At 42.3% G+C, this 19,434-nt stretch overlaps 1 protein-coding gene across 1 annotated transcript; it reads left to right on the top strand.

Moving 5' to 3' along the window:
* The first annotated feature begins 4,152 nt into the window (after nt 1–4,152).
* Nucleotides 4,153–18,543, top strand: BAMBI (BMP and activin membrane bound inhibitor). Its single transcript, XM_068235717.1, has 3 exons — nt 4,153–4,421; nt 13,487–13,774; nt 17,775–18,543. Exons 1-3 carry the CDS (start codon nt 4,268–4,270, stop codon nt 18,191–18,193), a joined length of 861 nt encoding a protein of 286 aa, XP_068091818.1. The 5' UTR covers nt 4,153–4,267; the 3' UTR covers nt 18,194–18,543.
* Nucleotides 18,544–19,434: the final 891 nt, after the last annotated feature.

The raw sequence follows: 19,434 nt of genomic DNA, 5'->3' as shown, positions 1-19,434 counted from the left end.
CTCGTCCTGCCCTGAGCCCCTGCGGGTTCGTAGCGCTCGCTATGCTACTCTGATAAGGCGTGTTAACTTTGATAAGGTGTAATATCGTTGATAAGGTGTGATATCTTTGATAAGGTGTGATATTTGAGTTCTCACGGTTTAGTGAATCAAGCCCATAATATGAACGAGGCCTATCACAGAAACTGCATACATGCACATGTACATATACTAAACAAGCACACACAAAATGTACACACACACACAGCAAACAAAAACAACCACACACAAAATACATACGCACAAACACACACAGCAAGCAAAAGTAAACATACACAAAAAGCATAGACACACACAGACCAAACAAAAAAAACAAAACAAAACACAAAAATCCATATGTGCACACGTACACACACTAAACAGATTCAACCACATACAAAATACACACACACACACCAAACCAAATGGAGATACACAAACATCAAACAAAAATAATCATACACAAACATAACCACGCAGAAAACACACACACACACCAAACCAAAATACCCACAACCATACACACACACACACACACACACACACACACACACATTTAACAAAAAAACACACAAAACAAGTGTGCACACACCAAATTAAAATAAGTACATGTGCACGTATACACACACACACACATTAAACAACAGCAAAAAGAAAACACACATATCAAACACACAGACACACACTAAACAAAAAATAAACTACACACAAAACGCACATGCTCACACACAAACATACACACAAATCTTTCTTGTTTGCTGACAGTGGCGTAGCTAAGGAGCTGTGGGCCCCGATGCAAGTTTTACATTGGGGCCCCCCAAGCACTCTATACATAACAATTAATACGGCATACAAAAACCTGGCAATGGCAACTACAGTGTCAGAGGTGCAAGAAGGGAATGGGAAGTAGTTTGTTAATGATTACCACTGTTCAATGTATCTATAGAAGTGATTATTATGAGCACAGGACCAATAGAGAGCTAATACTGTGGTTGAGGGAGGGTCCTCTGGGGCCCCTCTGGCCCAAGGGCCCCGATGCGGTCGCTACCTCTGCACCCCCTATTGCTACGCCCCTGTTTGCTGATGCTTTTCTGAGATACAAACACACAAAACAAACATATGTACACACACGTTTATTGATAACTTTTCTGCTGCTGCAGCAGGCCTTCCTGAATCACAGATACAATTTTAAATAGTCAAAACTATGGCCAGAACAGGCGACCACCCCGGCCTCTTACTGTACCTTGAGATTATCCAATTATGGCAGGGTGGTGCTGAGCACAGAAGGGCTGGGAACATGCAGCTTCACATTATTACACTGCTCTAAGCTTTTAAGGGCCCGTTTCCACTATAGCGTTACGAAATCGCCGGCGAATCACCGCAGGCAAATCGCATGCGGGTGCGATTCCGCATGCGTTTTTTGCCGCGATTTCGCATGCGATTTCGCATAGGTAAGGCTGTATGCGATTTTAACCATGTCACTGCCTGTGTGAATTAACATGGGTACCTATGCGAAATCGCATGCGAAATCGCGGCAAAAAACGCATGGGGAAAACGCATGCGATTTCCCTATTAAATACATTGCGTGCGATTCGCCTGCATTCCACACGCAGGCGAATTCTGAGGCCCCTACCCTGCAGATTTTTTCTGCACAGAAAAACGTGCGGGGAAACGCACAAGTGGAAACAGTCCCATCCACTTGTACTGACTGTGCGAATCCGCATGCGGGCAACGCATGCGGATTCGCGATAGTGGAAACGGGCCCTTAACGTTGATCTCTAATGAACAGGCATTAGGAGTCTCTCTAGTTCATGTAGCCATTAAGGCATTGTATTTCCAAGGACTGATTCCAACATACACAGTGAATTTGATCTGCTTGTTGCTTAAGAGCTGCTGGTACATAAAGCATGCCATGCCATCTCAGCTGGGGAGTCATGCAGTTGATATGGTTTAATTTGAGCGTTACATTATGTATAGGAGGAGGTGATCAGCAGAGCCTGGCTGTAATGCTGGATACACACACGGTGCGTTCGTGCACTCGATTTTCCCGTCGATTCCCGTCGATTCGTTTATTTCCAACATGTCCGATTTGGATTTCGATGCATCGAAATCCAAATCGGACATGTTGGAAATAAACGAATCGACGGGAATCGACTGGAAAATCGAGTGCACGAACGCACCGTGTGTATCCAGCATAATATAGGATGGCTGTGAGCTGACAGCAGAGTGTGCAGGATTGTGGGAGATCTGCTTTACCTCTGCAGTTTATTATCAGTTAGCCCCTGTCTGCCTCTGGCTTGAGTATGTTGCTGGCTGAAACCCCCACAGTAGTGAGTGAATAATATTCAGTACTTCTGAGCATAGCAGTGAGAGGTTGTATTGCATGGTAAACAGAACAGCTGGAAGTCTGTGTATGAGTACATAACAGTATTGTTTACCATCACCAGTGGTCTGCATATTATTATTTTGGATTTTATATAGCACCAACATCTTCTATTGGGCTGTACAATAGAGTGCAAAATACAGACAGTTACATGACAATGGGTTACACATATACACAGTGGCATAGCTAAGGAGCTGTGGGCCCCAGTCTAAGTTTTTACATTGGACCCCCCAAGCACTCCATACATAACAATTTGATACAGCACACCAACACATGCCAAGGACAACCACAGTGCAAGAAGGGGATGAGGAACAGTTTGTTAATGATTACGATTTAAAGCATCTAAAAGTAATTATTACCAGCAAAGGGCCGATAGAGAAGTTATACTGTCATTGAGAGGGGGCCCCTCTGGCCCATGGGCCCCGGTGCAGTGGCAACCTTTGCATCCGCTATTGCTACGATAGATAAATAAGGACATTAGATAATGACTATGGCTTTGAATGAGTTATTGACTTGACTATAGATGTGTTCTAGTATATTACTTAATAATAATAATAATAATAATAATAATAATAATAATATGGTGTAGGTTTAACATAGGATTTAGATATAGATGTTTGGGGATTTAGGTTAGATGGAAACTGTGTATGGCATTTAAGGTGGCCAACTGGCCAGTGGCCATACACTACTTGATTTTCCTGTATGATCGACCAATCGATTCAATAATTTTATCAGATTGAAGGAGGATCGATTATATTCCATTCTGCTTGATCAATGAAAATTGGCCAATATCTGGTCAAATCAACCAATTTACTCAATCAGACAGGATGGAAGATATTGATCGAATTGTAAAGGAATCGGCTGCTGCTCACATGATTTCGATCAACACAGAATCAATAAATGGTTTCAGCGCATGGAAGCACAACATCCTTCAGATCAATAGTGAAGGAGAATTGCATAAAATATCGCTTGTAGTGTGTGGGCCACTAGTCAATTCGACTTTCAATTATTCAGACTGTACTTGATTGCCCAATAAAGTCAATTGCTTAACTGCTTAATGGAAAATCAATTAATGTAAAGCCTGGTACAAACAATGCAATTTCCTGTCAGATTGATAGTCAAATCTATAATTTTCAACAGGTGCGATCTGATTTCCAATCATTTTTCTGATCAATTTGTATAGAAGTGATCGGAAAATCAATCAGAAAAACTATTGGAAATTAGATCCAACCAGTTGGAAAATTATCATTTCGACTCAAAATCTCATGGAAAATTGCATGGTGTGTACTAAGGCATATTAGGTTCTGCTATATGATTTAGCTAAGTTACAAGCTGTGTATGGTATAACCAGAGAGCAGGTATAGAATCCATGTAGGTCTAGCGGCTGGCTATCATCAGAGAAGGAAGCAGTTTAGTGTACATATTATCGCAGCAGCAGCAGCAGCAGCAGCAGCAGCAGCAGCAGCAGCAGCAGCAGCAGCAGCAGCAGCAGCAGCAGCAGCAGCAGCAGCAGCAGCAGGTCAGAGAACATGAATGTAGGTAGACATCTAACATGCGAGGGCAGACGTGCCCTCCGCTCTCCTAGCCTGGAGGTGTTGCAGGATGATTGGCAGGTCTACAATCCAGCAAATCCGTGGCTTCTGCGCGTCAGGGCGGGGCTCCCCTGCGCGTTGGCCAGTAGGAGTCGTGGTGGGCGGTGCAGCGCGCGTGGGGCTGCCGGGGCCGTGTTCTTATGCTCAGTGCAGAGTGCGGCGGGTTCAGTGCTGCATGGCGAGTTCGGAAGGAGGATTATATCGCTGGGATTATTGCTCTTTACGGTGATCCGGAGCGGAGGAGTCCGGGGACTTTAGGGTGGCTTGTTGGATCTGCATGTCAGCCGCTTTGCATGGTGACCATTTCCTCGCACAGCCCTTGAAGACGCCGATCCGGGGAGAGCTGGGCTTGTCAATGGATCGCCAAGCTAGCCTCATCTCCATCTGGCTGCAACTGGAGCTCTGCGCTATGGCCATCCTCCTCACTAAAGGTGAGTGCCCCCCATTACCTGCCCAGCCCCCGGCCTCCGCAGCGGGGGGATCACTGTCTGACGCCAGGGGCTGCTCTGCAGGGACACTCTCAGAGTTAGGAATTTGTCCCTGGAGGTATCTGTTCCTGGAAGTCTGTGTTCCTGGTTAGCTATCAGTTAGTGCCAAGTGATCTACTAATTAGGTACTTTTAAAGCTGTAATAGTTAGATTTTTAATAACGCAAATATTTACTTACATGATTTATTGTGGACGGTGATGATGAACATGCATGTTCTACTTCAGATGAGTCTCCTGGAAGTCTTTGGGAGCTTTTTTTATACTACAGTAGATTCCCTTTATAGTAAACTTCAAAGGGACTTGGCCAATAAGTTTTTCAGAAGCACTGTATGCATAGTCAACAGTTCGATTTATATGATCCACAATGACCAGGGAACGTGTTCTGATTCTGAATTAGCAGAATTTTAGTGTACTCACTCACTCACACACACACACACACACCACCCCTTCCTACCTTCTAGGTTAATTGGATACATTTATTTTTTGAAAACGCCATGTGATTGTCCAAGCTAGCTGACTACTACTAATCGGGAGGTTGCGGTTTCATTTGAGTTGGCCAACGTACCTCCTGGCCTCTGCTCAAAAGTTTTCACTTTTTAAAGCCCTACAAACTGTGTTTCAGTAGTTTAGTGTGGCTCAGGCTCTGTAAATAGTAGCTGGCACTAGGGGGCTCTGTATCCATAGGGCCTTATCCATCTCACGTTTAATGAATGAGATGATGTATATTACAACTTCCAATGACCTCCCATGGCATTTTGGGTCTCTGTAGAGCGTCTAGTTACATCTGGTCAGTTACCTCCTGATATCCAGTGCAAGTTGTGCTTTTAAGATTAGTTCCAGGATCTGTGATATCAGTACAGTAAAATCTTGTCCTAACAAACTCTGATATAATAAACTTCTGGATATAGTAAACTCAGTCCCCAGGTCCCATCTATGTGTATAAATATACAAAGTATGACCAATTCTGATCTAGAAAACTAATTGGCCAGGTCCCCTGAAGATCACTATAAAGGGGCTCCATTATATATTAAACGCTAACTCTTCGTATTCTCAGTGATCTAATAAATATTATACTTATTCAGAACATGTTCCTTTGAATTATTCCTAACCTAGTGCAATATTAGAATGACAGCAACTGACTGTCCTGTTCACGAAAATATACAGCAACAATAGTTAAAATTGCGTGTGAAAACCGGTAAAGGCGTATGTAGAAATTTAAACAAAAACCTAAATGTACACCTTCTTTCTACTGTTAATTTTAGAGGGGCATTCTTGCCTTTCAACTCTAGTTTCCTAGTTTTAATGCCAGCCAGGGCACTATCTGCAAGGAGTTTGTATGTTTGGCCCATGTCTGCGTGTGTTTCCTCTGGGCACCCTGGTTTCTTCCCACATCCCAAAAACTAATTGGCTTTCCATGAAAAATGGCACTAGCAGTGTTCTCCTCAGGAACTTTTAGCCGGGTGCTCCACTGGGCTAGATTGGGTGACCACCCGGTTGTCATCGGCTCACCTCCTCCTATGCTGTAAGCACAGTTGCCCTGCATTTTCAACTCTCCCCACCCGGCTACTTTTTCATGCCACCCAGCTGGAAAAAAATTCTGGGGAGAACACTGCACTAGACTACAGTGGACATATGACCATGGCAGGTATTAGATTGAGCCCCTCTAAAGCTACCCATACACTGATCGACCTGCGATTGACCCGTGATCGACCATTATGACCGAGATCGCGGATCAAGCATGAGAAAAAGGACTATCTCTATCACTGAACGTCAAATGCCAGGTCAATTTAAGTGCTGTGGCTACCTACTATTTCTGCCCAATTACTTTTTTTTTTTTAATTGAATCCAACGTCTAATTGAGCAAAAAACAAAATGTACATTGTATGTGTACCTTGAGGGGCATATGATGAGCGTATACTACTCAGCGCTGTGGAACATGTCAGCGCTGTATAAATACTAAAGATCTAAATAGTCATAGTCCTTGATAAGTGCCACAAATGCAAGTTTGCTGGTCTGTCGTAAAATCTTAACCCTTTTTGGCCAATGCCACAGTTGCCACACTGCTGGTCTGTCATCCTAGGTATAAATATTAGTCTTATTTTAATTGAACTCTATCTGTAGCTTAGATTGAAGGCTGGCAGAAGACTAAAGTGCAGTGGTATTTATTTACTCTAGGTGAAGGGGGAGGTGTGATAGTCCTAATCACATCTCTAGTTCCTTGAAAAACTGATACTTCTGTCTCCATGCAGGGGAGGGGGTGGAAGTAGCTCAGGCGGTCACTGGGGCTGATGTGAGGTCTGAGATACTGAAACTATGCCGTCTGATAATGATATAATTAGAGGCTCACATAACTTCTGGCTGCTGTTGACTTCAAAAGGCTTTGAAGAGAGAGGCAGAAGGGGGAAAGACTCAGCAGTCTGCTGTAGCCATCTTTGACTAGAAGCAGACATTTTTGGTTAATAGCTACATAACTTTATAAAAAAAAAGGGAGATGGGGGAGTTGGAGAACAGAAACGGCATTGTTCAGCTTTCCGCTACCCTTGGCAAAAAAAAAGTAGGCAATATATACATTTCCAAGGTGCTTTGCAGGAGTTCTGTGAACACTCAACTTGCAGAGGGATCTGCGCCCTCATCAGTCATAATGTCACTTACTGCAGATAAGCTTGGTTTAGATCAGTGAGGCTTCTTGGTGCATTTTATTTAGTTTGCGTGTTGTAGTAGTCACATTTTTTTTTTCTACATTCTCAGAAAATCACAGGACTGTAATGGATACACCTTTTGGGCAGTACTAGATTTGCTCTTTTTTAATGAGTAGGGGGGATAAAAGTTGACTTCCCCGGGAGCACTTTGGCCTTTAAAAGCCTGAGGGAGATCTGGTCAGTGCTAATGCAATGCCTTCTGTTGCCAGGCGCTTCTGTCATTTGGCTTCCATTAACTAAAGCTATTAAAGCCAGGCTATCCGAAAGCCTGGTGCACAGAGGTGTAATGTGATCCTAAGGTGGGCCGCTCTGTAACAAGCTCTGGGCCTAGCCCTGCATTGTGAGCTCTCTATTGCTTTCTAGATCCAGCTGATAGGCCAAAGCTGCCAGATTTAAGATGGCTAAACAAGCATTTCTTTTCTTTTAAGGGCCGCTAAGCGTAAACACACAGGCTAGTTAATTTAATAAAATGCTTCTAAAGCGCTGAGGCAGAAATTGCCCATAGTAGCCAGTCAGTTTAGCCCTTTTTTTTTTTTTTTTAAATATATAATCTAATTTAATTGCAGTAAAGTATTAGTATGTGTTCTTCAAAGGTCAGTGTTCTCCCCAGGTTCTTTTAGCCGGGTGCTCCACCCGGCTAAAGGGGCCCATACACTCAGCCGATTTTCTGGCCGATCAATCAATTGCAAATCGGTTGGCCAATCGACCGATCGGCAGATTTCGATGGATTTTCATCGAACTGGCAAGGTGGAAAATTTAGGTAGATCTGATGAGATTGCTTATCATTTTGCATTGGCCTTAATGGAAATCTGATGGCAAAAAATGCCATCAGATCGAATTTCAATAGATTTCAAACTGAAATCTATTGGAATTCTATCATGGTAAAAAATGTTCTAAAAAACGCATCAGATCAGGTGCATTTCTTATCTGCTGCCAATCTGACGAGTGTATGGGCACCTTTATTCTGTTGACCACCCGGCTGTCATCAGCTCACCTCTTCATACTCCTCCCATTCTGTAGGCAGAGTTATACCAACCCGGCTACTTTTTCATGCCAACCGGCTGGAAAAAATTTCTGAGAACACTGAAGGTGCTCACAATCTGATGTCTCTAGCATTGGGTGTCTGGCCTCCATCTGAAATCTACACTAGTTGGGTGTAACGCCTGGTACACACCATGCAATTTCCGATCAGATAGATGGGTCGGTAGATAATCTCTGACAGATCCGATCAGTTTTCCAATCGTTTTTTCTGATCACTTCAATGCAAAATGATCAGAAATCGGATTGGACCTGTCGGAAATTACCTTTTACACCCATCTATCTGACAGGAAATTGCATGGTGTGTACCAGGCTTTAAGTGAATCTGTATTGCCTAAAAAACCCATACAATCCTAGTCAGGATAAATCCATAGACTTAACGTTGTGTAAGTAATAACCCTTTAAATGCTAATATCAACAAAAAATAAAAAAAACAAACTTTCCTATGGAGAGGGATTGCTCTGGGTACTATAGACTTCTAGAGCCTTCCTGGTCACCTTGTCCCAATCTGTCGCTGTGGGAGGCTTCATAAGTCTTTGGAAACCTGAGAGCCACCCCTGTTCAGGAGCACTTGGGCCCGAGAAGACTTCTGAATGCCTCCTGCGACAGCACAGAGCAGTATCTGGCTGATCGGCCAAATATCGCTAGCAGAGGTGATGGCTCTGGAACAAGGGGAGAGAAAGGTAAGGCTCTATAGGACCCTGAACCTTTCCTCTCCTTAGGTAAGTATCATCCCCCCTCCAGTTTACAGTCACTCTAACTGCAATATTTCCTTCCAAGCTTTCAAGACTTTGAAGTTCCTTCTTCAGGAATGATACAGAACTGGATCAGAACCCTATAAAGCTATTTCTTACATGCATAAACTTGTATGATCTTCTGGGTGTATGCAGCAACTTGAAACTTGATACAATTGAATAAAACTGAATTGTATCAAGTTGTTGCTTACACAGTTGTACATGAGTTTGTCCATATAAGAAATGGCTTTAGGTAGTTCTGATCCAGTTCTGTATCCTGCCTAAAGAAGAAACTTTTTGAAAGCTTGCATGGGAATCTTGGACAGGTAGTCATTAGAGGTATTACCTAAACAATTTTTGTCTTGGGATTTTCTCCATGACAAACACCAGACCACATACAATTGGACAGAACTCCATACAAATAGTATTTTGTGGGAGTTGGCTCATTTAAAGTGGACCTGAACTCAGAACTTCCTCTCTGCTCTAATTGATACACAACCACAACAGCATAATATCCTTTAAGCAAAAACATTTCTTTGTTACAGCTGATCCAAATCCTAAAATAAATCTGCACTGTTTCTACTTCCTGATTCATGGAAGCAGACATATTGTTCACATCCAGTGCTTCCAAATGAGCTTCTCTGCAGTGTCTGTCATGTGACAGAGGGGAGATCAAGTTATAACTAGTGATTAGGCACAAATAAGGTTGAGTTACACAGGCTTCTTCTGTCCAGTGGAAGAGTTCAGGTCTACTTAAAGTGCTGCTCATTAATGGAGATGGTGAGGGAGATGCAAATAGCTTGAGTTTTGATTTTGGCCAATCAAAATCAATTGGCTATGTATTTGGCCCAATTCACATGCATGTTGCATTAAAATTGCATACAAGCTGGGAACATTTGCATATTATTGACCTTTTTCACTTTAGTACCTGTGGGTATTAGTGTTGCAGACCCAAGTCCTGGCATTGGTGGTTACTGCACAGGTGCCAGCGTGGCCCAGGTCAGTGTGGGTGGTTGGGTGATGACGCCTTCTTCTGCCTAGAGGTCTCTGTTGGGCCATGTCTTTGTAGGTTTGCCACCACATGTGATGCTGTGCACTGGACCCATACCTTTTCCACCAGCGCTTTTGCGCTGGCTGAATCGCAAAGTCGCAAACCGCTAGCGATTTTACAATCGCTACGGTTTGCTTTTTAACATAGGAATCGAGGTAGGTCATTTCCACTACCGCGATTCGTTTTTTACGCGAACGCGCGGCGGAGCGTTATTTGCCGCGATTTTGCTATGCAGTGCATAGCAAAATCGTGGCCGCAAAACGTCGGGGATTCGTCGGTTTTGCGATTCAGCAATCGCTAGCGTTCAGCGTGAACGCTAGCGACTGCAGGTGGAAAAGGGCCCTAATGAATGGAGCAGTGTATAAGTAGCATTGCTGCCTTGCTTATCGCATGCTATTGCTGTGTGTTAGGTGTACATAGTGTGAACAGACTGTAGAGATGTCAGAAATGATTGGCATCTTGGGGTGGATCCCTCTTTGCAAGATTTCTTGTGTACATAGTGTTGACATCTTTGACATGGTAGTTTTGGGTTCCTACCCTAGTCCTATAACCAGGCTGTGCTATAGTTCAGGGCCAGCCAGCTTAACTACAAGTGAGTTCTTGGGACATTCAAGAAGACAAAAGGGCACGGAGAAACTCTACATAACCTAAACCCGTAGAGTTTAAAAATCCACAAAAGGCTCCGTTTATGTGTCATCATATACGCTTACTCCATTGTGTCATTTGCTGTTGAGCAAGAAACCATAGAACAAGAAAGATGAGTTTCATTTTTCATTTTGTTTGTGCAATAGTAGCCAATCAAATCAATTTTTAGTAAATTGAAGCTGAAATGGCGTAAGCTGAATCCTAAATTGGTCATTCTGAGGGGCAAACATTTTCTGCTATTTGTTTGCCTAATCTCTAGAGAATAAAGTTTTATCTAAAGTGATCTGTGTTTATGTTCTTTCCTTCTTCTTTTCCCCCTCTTTAAAACAGACCCCATCTACCTAGGTACTCTTCCATATTCACAGAAAATAATCTCTGTGGTTTGGAAATGTGGCATTCTTGAGATATGGAAGCTATGTTAATTAAAGCCTTTATGCCCTACAACATGAATTTGTGTTCACATCAGATTTCAGGGGCCTGTAGAGGGGAGAGTTTTATGAAGGGAACTTTTTATCGTTTCCTCTAGCACTTTTTTTTTTCCTCCCTGAGGTCTCCTGAGGTTTTTTCTTTTTCCCTTTTAATTATAGAAATTTTTTAAGGATATAGAATATATACATTTTTTTTTTTCTTTCCTTCACCCCTTGGTCATAACCACATGGCAGATTGCGTGCAAGTTAGGGGCAGAGACACCAGTGTTGTATTTCGGACTAGTTTTATGGCTTTCCTTTTCAGCTGCAAGGAATTGACTTTGGCAAACACACCGGCAATTGTGCGATGCACGATTGGCATCTTGTAAGGATAGTGCCGGACTCTAAAATGTCTGATGGTCTGCTAATACATCTGCAATGGCATGGGTCGTGAATACATAAGGCTTTAGACTGTTTTTAGCAGTGGTTTTTTTTTTTTAGCTTTTGTATTTGTGGCACTCCAGCCAAACACCAAAGAGCACTATGAACATGAAAGCTGTAAAGCATACAAACAATGCTATTGTGTTGCTTTTTGTATAAACTGGATATTAATTTGACAGCTTTGTCCTTACTGATGTTTTAATTGGGGTTTTTAAGCTTTTTTTTTTTTTTTTTTTTTTTTTTTTTTTTTTTTCTATAAAAGCACTCAATCTGTTTAGTTTACTGATTGCCGTGCTGAACGTTTGCCTTTAATGGTTTCAGAGCTTCTCACATGGTACAGACTGTGTCAGAACACCTGATCTGCATGCCCTTTTTTGAGACAGGAGTTACCTACAGCAGAGGATTAACATGAGACAGCATTTTCAAAAAAATGTCAGCAGCTTACATGCTCTTTCCTTAAAATCCAATTCCAGAAACAGTTTTATTTTGGTAGTTTTTATTAGTGTGGTGAGGAGTTAGAGCCCCCTTTCAGAGTTTCACTGCACTTCCACTGTTCCCATCTGAGATTCTCCACTACTTCCTGTGGAGACAGGAAGTAGGGAAAGCTCCTCAGGAGTGACAGACAACAGATTTTTGTTGGAGTGGGGAATGGGTAAAGAGCTAGAATCCCTAATTGGTTTTTATTGCTGTCTATTTTGCAAAACCACTTCATAGGAACTACAAGCAACAGGAAATGAGGACAATCTCTCAAATACAGAAACCGCACTAAAAATAAAAACTCATTACTAACCCCTTTCCAGTCTAAATTGACTCAACCCATAACACCCTCCCCCACCCCACCCGATACTTAGACTTCCACCAAATAACAGGATTCCCTGACATTAAGATAGTGTTTTTTTTTACACTCTTGTGCTGAAGTAACCATTGAAAGCACCTTTGCCTGCTCTGATGGGGATAAAGTTGCCTGCAGAGATCACATGGGCACCTGATCCATCTGACTGGGTTGGCTAATCATGTTTGTATTGCCACCCAACTTTAAAGTGGATCCGAGATGAAAAACTAACTATAACAAGTAACTTGTCTGTATATCTTATCTAAAGTTTAGATAGTTTACACAGCATATCTAGCAGCTTTAATAGAAAATGATTATTTCTTCCTGTGATACAATGACGGCAGCCATGTTTGTAAACATTTCACAGAGGCAGGCTTATCTGTATCTTGATCACTAAGCCTGTGAGAAAACCTAATCCCCCCCCCCCCTCCTCTCTCCTCCCCTCTGCCTCTGAAATCAATGGCTAGTAACACCTCCTCCTCCTGCCCAGACTGAGCTCCCATGAGCCCTTGCTACTGCCAAGGCTCTCTGAAAACCTGTGGGTGTGGTTTATTTAGTTTATAGGGAATTAAGAGTAGTAAAACAAAAGCCAAGTATTGGCTTGGGGAATGCCCTATAAACAATAGGAAAGGGGCACCATTATGCAATGAGTAAAAGTTCACCTCGGATCCACTTTAACATTGCTCCTACATGATTACTCTTACAGATAACCAAAGTTTGTAAAGAAAGTTGTGTGATTAATACTGAGTCTTTCCTCTTCATTCCCTTACAGAGAATGAACATGGTAGCCTCCACGTAGTAGTGAACAAAGGCGCCAGTAGGATAAAAATAGCTAAAATATTTAAAAGTAGAGGCGGCAGTGCTGAACTTGCCTCCTGTCAATAGACACAATTGAAAATGTATCAACAAAATACATTTATTTATACAATGAGAATGGATACACAAGGTGTTTTGCAGGAGTGACCCTGCTTCATCAGGCAGTAGGCGTGGTGTATACAACAGTGCATGTCTAAGCACCTATGACACTATCTCGTTACAAGCTTTTGTGGTACTCTTCATATTCCTCTCTCTTTAACATGTATTTTTTTTTTTGCCCCCCCCCCCCCCCCCCCCCCCCCATGTATTAAAGACTTTAACCTTTTCTTTTGTTCTCCTTTTTAGGTGAAATTAGATGCTACTGTGACGCCCCTCAATGTGTTGCAACTGGATACATGTGCAAGTCAGAGCTAAACGCCTGCTTCTCCAAACTGCTGTACCCCCAGGACATCAACTCCCCCATAACACACGGTTGCTTGGACTCTATACCCAACACAGCCGCAGCTGATGCTTGTAAGAGCAGAGGTGCCGACAACGGGGCTGCCATTCCCAAGCTGGAGTGCTGTCATGAGGATATGTGCAATTACCGAGGCCTTCACGATGTTCTTTCTCATCCCAAAAGCGAAACATCAGGTACGGCAAGTTGTCTTTAAACTGGCTCCTCATTTCTTTATTCCCCCTTGATGTATAGGCCTGGTGGCTGCCAAAACCCAGCGTGTCTGGTATTGATTTTGTTGTTAATGTAATTAGAGATACCAGTGGGAAAAGCAAGGTTAGAGTTAAAGATGTATTTCTGTTGGGTAGCTTTGATGTCTGTCTGAGCCCTTGGCTCCTGTCTGCCTTTTAGTGCCCAGTTTGCAGGCATTTCTTCCCAGCCTTCTGAAGAATGTTCCATTATTTGTGTGGACTCTGCAGTTCTTGGGCATTATCTCTTGCCTCTCGCAAAAATTAAAATGTAAGGACACAGCCTCCAGCTGTACCACACTCTGCAAACCTCTGCAAGAGTAAAATATGTCCAGTAGTAATCATTGTTTTGAAACTTTTTTTTTTTTTTTTTTTTTTTTTTTTTTTTTTCCCCTCCCATGGCTTTTAAGGGAATGGATCAGATTTCCTTTATTAGGCTGGGGGTTTAATTTTCCTATCCTAAAGTGGACCTATACTCTTGCACATGACAGAAGGATAACCTAGCAAAAGGGCGCCCTGTATGTATTTAGAGCGGGTAGCCTGTCTAAATTCTCTCATCTGTGACTAACCACAAGTAAAATGTAATGTCAGCTGGCTGCCATGGCAGAACCGCTAATTTGTAAACACTGGATGTTAATACTATGTCTGCTTCCGTGAAAGCAGGAAGTAGACACACTGCAGATTTTATTTTTGATTTGTATCAGCTGTAACAAAGACATGTTTTTTAGGGTTATTCTGCTCTTATCTTAAGCAGAGAAGGTCTGCATTCATGTCGGCCTTAAAAGCCATGTTTAGGTGTAAAAAAATTTATAAGAATTAATGGTGCATAATTTTTAAATTCTCATCTATGTATAAATTTTTTTTTTTTTTTTTTCACTCAGATCTTCATTAAAGAGAATCTGTATTGTTAAAATCGCACAAAAGTAAACATACCAGTGCGTTAGGGGACATCTCCTATTACCCTCTGTCACAATTTCGCCGCTCCTCGCCGCATTAAAAGTGGTTAAAAACAGTGTTAAAAAGTTTGTTTATAAACAAACAAAATGGCCACCAAAACAGGAAGTAGGTTGATGTACAGTATGTCCATACATAGAAAATACATCCATACACAAGCAGGCTGTATACACCCTTCCTTTTGAATCTCAAGAGATCATTTGTGTGTTTCTTTCCCCCTGCAGCTATCTTCCACTGAAGTGTCAGGCTGTTTCTTCCTGCAGAGTGCAGACAGCTGTGCCTGTATGTAATTCCTCAGTATGTGAAAGCCCAGCCAGCTCAGAGGAGGATTTATCCAGCTTGTAAAAGATAATAGAGCAGAGAGAAGCTGCACTAATCTAAATAACACACCGCAGTGTGCAGAGAGGGGCCTGGAGGGGGGAGATGCATCACAGAACCACAACACTGAAGAACTTGGCAGCCTTCCAGACACAGGCTGACAAGTCTGACAAGAGAGAGATAAGTTGATTTATTACAGAGATGGTGATAGTAGAACGTGCTGCAGTAAGCCAGAACACATTAGAATAGCTTTTGGAACTTGTAGGATGATAAAAACAGGATGCAATTTTTGTTACGGAGTCTCTTTAAATATGGTCAGTGAGATGCTACTAATTCCAAATTGCATGCAAATTGTGAGATTTAGAATGTGACCGGTCAAAATCTGTTTGTTGTCCCAGTTTCATGCTGTACAATACACATAAAATATTGCATGCAACCCAGAATTATAAACCACTCATTGTCCATCTTAAAGAGGAGCTGTTTGGTATAGGGTCTCAGAGAAAAAACACATCAGTAGCTAAATATTGGCTGTACTTGCATTCCATATACATTTCACTGTCCACGTTTGGATTTCATAGAATTTTTATATAGTATTTGCAGAGAATGATGCTCATGGCAGGTTCCATGTTTGTCTGTCTTGTATGAAGCCAATTGTGATGTAATATCCTCCCTTACCTTGCTTCCTGATTCGACTCTCAAAAAAGATCAAGATCAAAGATCCTTATGGTTCTGGTTCATGATCCGGACAACACTACTGTGCAGTGAATATTAATTAGCCATGTGGCTAGGAACAATAGCGGACTCATGCAGTATACTCTAACGGAACATGTGCCCTGTGAACAGCACATTGATTTTTCAGTGCTGTGAGTTAGGCTGCTGTAACTTCCCACTGTGAAAGCAGCCTTAGGGCGGGCTAGGGAAATGAAGGGGAGGACCAAGGGAGTGCACTAGGGAGAAAAAGCAGCCCCAGAATGCTTTGCAGTATCTGTTATGGGTCCTGCCTGGCCTCCTTAGGAGCTTGGGAATACAGAGCCTTGCTGTTCAGCAAACCTCAAAGAGAGATTTTTAACTTCAGTATTGCCTTTTTGGCTTCCTTCTAAACTGTTTAACACAGGAGAATAGAGGTTTAAATTAGCTTTTGCAGCCTGACAGTTACTCTTTAAATCCTTATCTGCTCAGAGACCTACAGGCGATTACTTACTTGCAGGTCTGTCTGAACCACTCTCCCTTTAGTTACATCAGCATGCAGTGGGAGTGTCACTGCTCTGCCAACTGAAGCCACACCTCCCTACTGATAGCTTATGATGGCTGTGAGTCTTTAGTAGGGAGGTGTGGCTTCAGTTGGACAAGGACAACAGGGGAGTATCTATGAATTGGCGCATTAGATATCTTGCAAAAACTGCAGCAGGAAAAACAAACTGCTTAATTCATAATTTTTTACATGCAAATGCTATGCTTTTATATGCAAATAGTAAAAATGAACCTGAACATGGAGTATAAGTGGTTATAGCAGTATCTTTGTAGGCACTGGAATCAGTAGCATTGTTCTTCCATGATTATGTGCTCAGACACCTGAGGAAGCTTGGGTGAAGGGATTTTGGAGTCATTGATTTAGTATTTGAGACTGCAGTATTGGTCAGACAGTACTTGTCCAGGTGAGATGAAAGGGTCTGTGGATTGCTTTTTACGTGACACAATTGACATGATGGTGTTTTACAGCCCAAGTTGAGAAAAATGTTAAACTGAGCATACACTATGCAGTTTAATGATTCAATCAGTCTTCAGTACTAAAAGGGTCGACTAAAGTGTCTCCGAGCCACAGCCAGTCTTTCTCGTCCTAGAACTTTGATGTTTGTAAGGTTGTATCTGACTGTATAATGTATGGTCAGCATTTGATTAACATCAAGGTGGTGCTAGAATGTTGAGTATTTTCACTTGAAAAGGTTTCCTGTTGGCACTTCGATTGCACAAGTTGGCTACTGAATTTCATATTTGTGTGACCTCTGGCAGCAAAGCATAACTAAACTCGAAACTGAACAAGGCATGCTTGGGGTGATTTATTGAATATAAAATGTCTGTATATATAAAGTGGTGGGCAGAATACCAGTTTAATAGGCCAGGTGCACTTCTACTGCATTACAGCTTGCTTCCTCTCTCTCCTCTACGGCTTTAGCTGCTGGGGGAGACGGGAGGTGTAAGTGTCTGTGATCATGTGACACACAAAGCAGGAGGAACAATAAATGCCAGAATATATTTTACCGGATCTCAGAATTGTAGTAGAAACAATGTCTGGAGGCGTAGTTTTGAAAATCACTGGGAGAAATTACAAGACTTCATATATTATGACTCAATAATGGTCTCTTCAGATTTTATAAGACCTTTTCAGGTCACCTGAAGTGAGGGTACCATATTTATTTCTTTTTAAACAATACCCATTGCCTGGCAGTCCTTCTGATCCAACGATCAGCCTATTCTGCTGTATCCATCCTATTACGAGGGGCAACAGATTTTGAATACTATGGGAACACTGTTTGGTAAGCTTAGTACATGAAAATGGCAAAATTATCCAATCGTTGGCCAATCAAAGTTGGATGTGTGCATGCACCCTAAGATGCATTGCTATTAAATATTGACCTTTTTCTTTAAGCGTGAACTAACGATGTATTTCTTCTTGTAGGTGCTGGTGGTCGGTACCAACATGAAAGCACAAGAAATCTTATCACAAAGGTCCAGGAGCTTAATTCCTCCAAAGAACTATGGTTCAGAGCAGCAGTCATCGCCGTTCCCATAGCGGGAGGACTTATCCTGGTGCTACTTATAATGCTTGCACTCCGTATGCTCCGCAGCGAGAATAAGAGACTACAAGACCAGAGGCAGCAGATGCTGTCCAGGCTACACTACAGCTTCCATGGGCAGCACTCCAAGAAAGGACAAATAGCCAAACTAGACTTGGAATGCATGGTCCCCGTCACAGGGCACGAAAACTGCTGTTTAACTTGTGATAAGTTGAGGCATTCGGACCTCAGCAATGACAAAATAATCTCTCTGGTTCACTGGGGGATGTACAGTGGACATGGCAAGCTGGAGTTTGTATGACCATATTGGACATGTTCCAGCAGAAGCACTTTATCTTTGAACTTAAACGTGTCCTCCTAAAAGCGGAGGGAGTGTGAATCTCCGGCAAAAGAGGATGTTTATCGATTTCTTGTGGAAGGTTCCAAAAGAGGTCTTATTTGCACAATTTGGAGAGGAGTTTGTTGGGAGGGATGCTTTGAACTTTGAGGGTTTATTGATGTAGGGAAAGTTGTTGTACACTGTCACCAAGGTTTTCTGAACTTTTTAGGGAGCTAATATTGGTCATTGAAAAGAATTGTACATGATGTACACATTTCTATATATATGTTTAATGTAAAGAATTTTTTTAAATATATATATTTTGTCTGAAATGGTTTTGGTTGTGTTTATTTGACAGTGAATGGGAAACTCGTAGGTTTGAGGAGGTCACTTTCAGAGTGGATATTTTTACATGAAATACTAACTCCAATTGAATTAAGGCAAATTCTAATAACAATCGAGGAGACTAGTAAATCTAAACCTCAAAGCTGTGCATTAGATCTGCAGATCAGCTTGTTTCCTGTCTCTAATTCAGCTGTAGGGTTGTGGGGTGTGATCATATGACACCAAGAGTAGGAAGACCAATAGATACTAGGACTACTTTACCCAGCAAAAACTGTCTATATGAGAAGGCGGGACTCTGGCAGTAAGGAACTGGTACCGGTAATTGTACATACTCGCGCATGGTCAAAGTTGTCTGAGATGGCTGATAACTCCTCCTCCCTCAGCCGATAGTCATGCATGTGTCCAACAGACTCTGACCGGCACTCTACAAGTGATCCGTCTGGTGGATCAACTTAACCAAGCGATGGCCAACTCCATTGAACATGCTGCGCCACCGTCCACCCGTGACGTCCATATCTGCACCAATCTGTCTGTGCGCGGCACTTGCCACGCCCGTTGCATGACATCATGTGTGCGCACTCAGTCATCCCTCCGCCTCCCCGTATTAGCAACAGAACATCATGCGTCTGTATAGTCTGGCCTAGCTAAGTTGCCTGAGGGATCTGGTCCCAATCCCTGACTGGCTACATCCGTCAGCCCGTGTGTATGGGCATTTCAGGTCAATCATATGCAAATAATTTGAAGTTAGTGGATCTAAGATATAGATGGGGAGATATAGATATCTCTCTATCTCTAGTTTTTCATCTTTGATCTGCTTTAATGCAGATTTATTTTAATATATTCAGCTTTAACCACTTAAGTACCAGCAGTCTCTGGCC

This window comes from Hyperolius riggenbachi, chromosome 5 (genome assembly GCF_040937935.1).
Source record: "Hyperolius riggenbachi isolate aHypRig1 chromosome 5, aHypRig1.pri, whole genome shotgun sequence".
In the NCBI taxonomy this organism is placed as follows: Eukaryota; Metazoa; Chordata; class Amphibia; order Anura; family Hyperoliidae; genus Hyperolius; species Hyperolius riggenbachi.
This window is presented reverse-complemented; position numbering and strand designations above follow the sequence as displayed.

What these genes read in the sequence shown, in the direction of transcription:
- BAMBI (XM_068235717.1), top strand. Translation starts at nt 4,268, where the DNA reads ATGTCAGCCGCTTTGCATGGTGACCATTTCCTCGCACAGCCCTTGAAG. An exon ending in GGCCATCCTCCTCACTAAAG is followed by an intron (nt 4,422 to 13,486) that starts GTGAGTGCCCCC and finishes TCTCCTTTTTAG; the next exon opens with GTGAAATTAGATGCTACTGT. An exon ending in TCCCAAAAGCGAAACATCAG is followed by an intron (nt 13,775 to 17,774) that starts GTACGGCAAGTT and finishes TTCTTCTTGTAG; the next exon opens with GTGCTGGTGGTCGGTACCAA.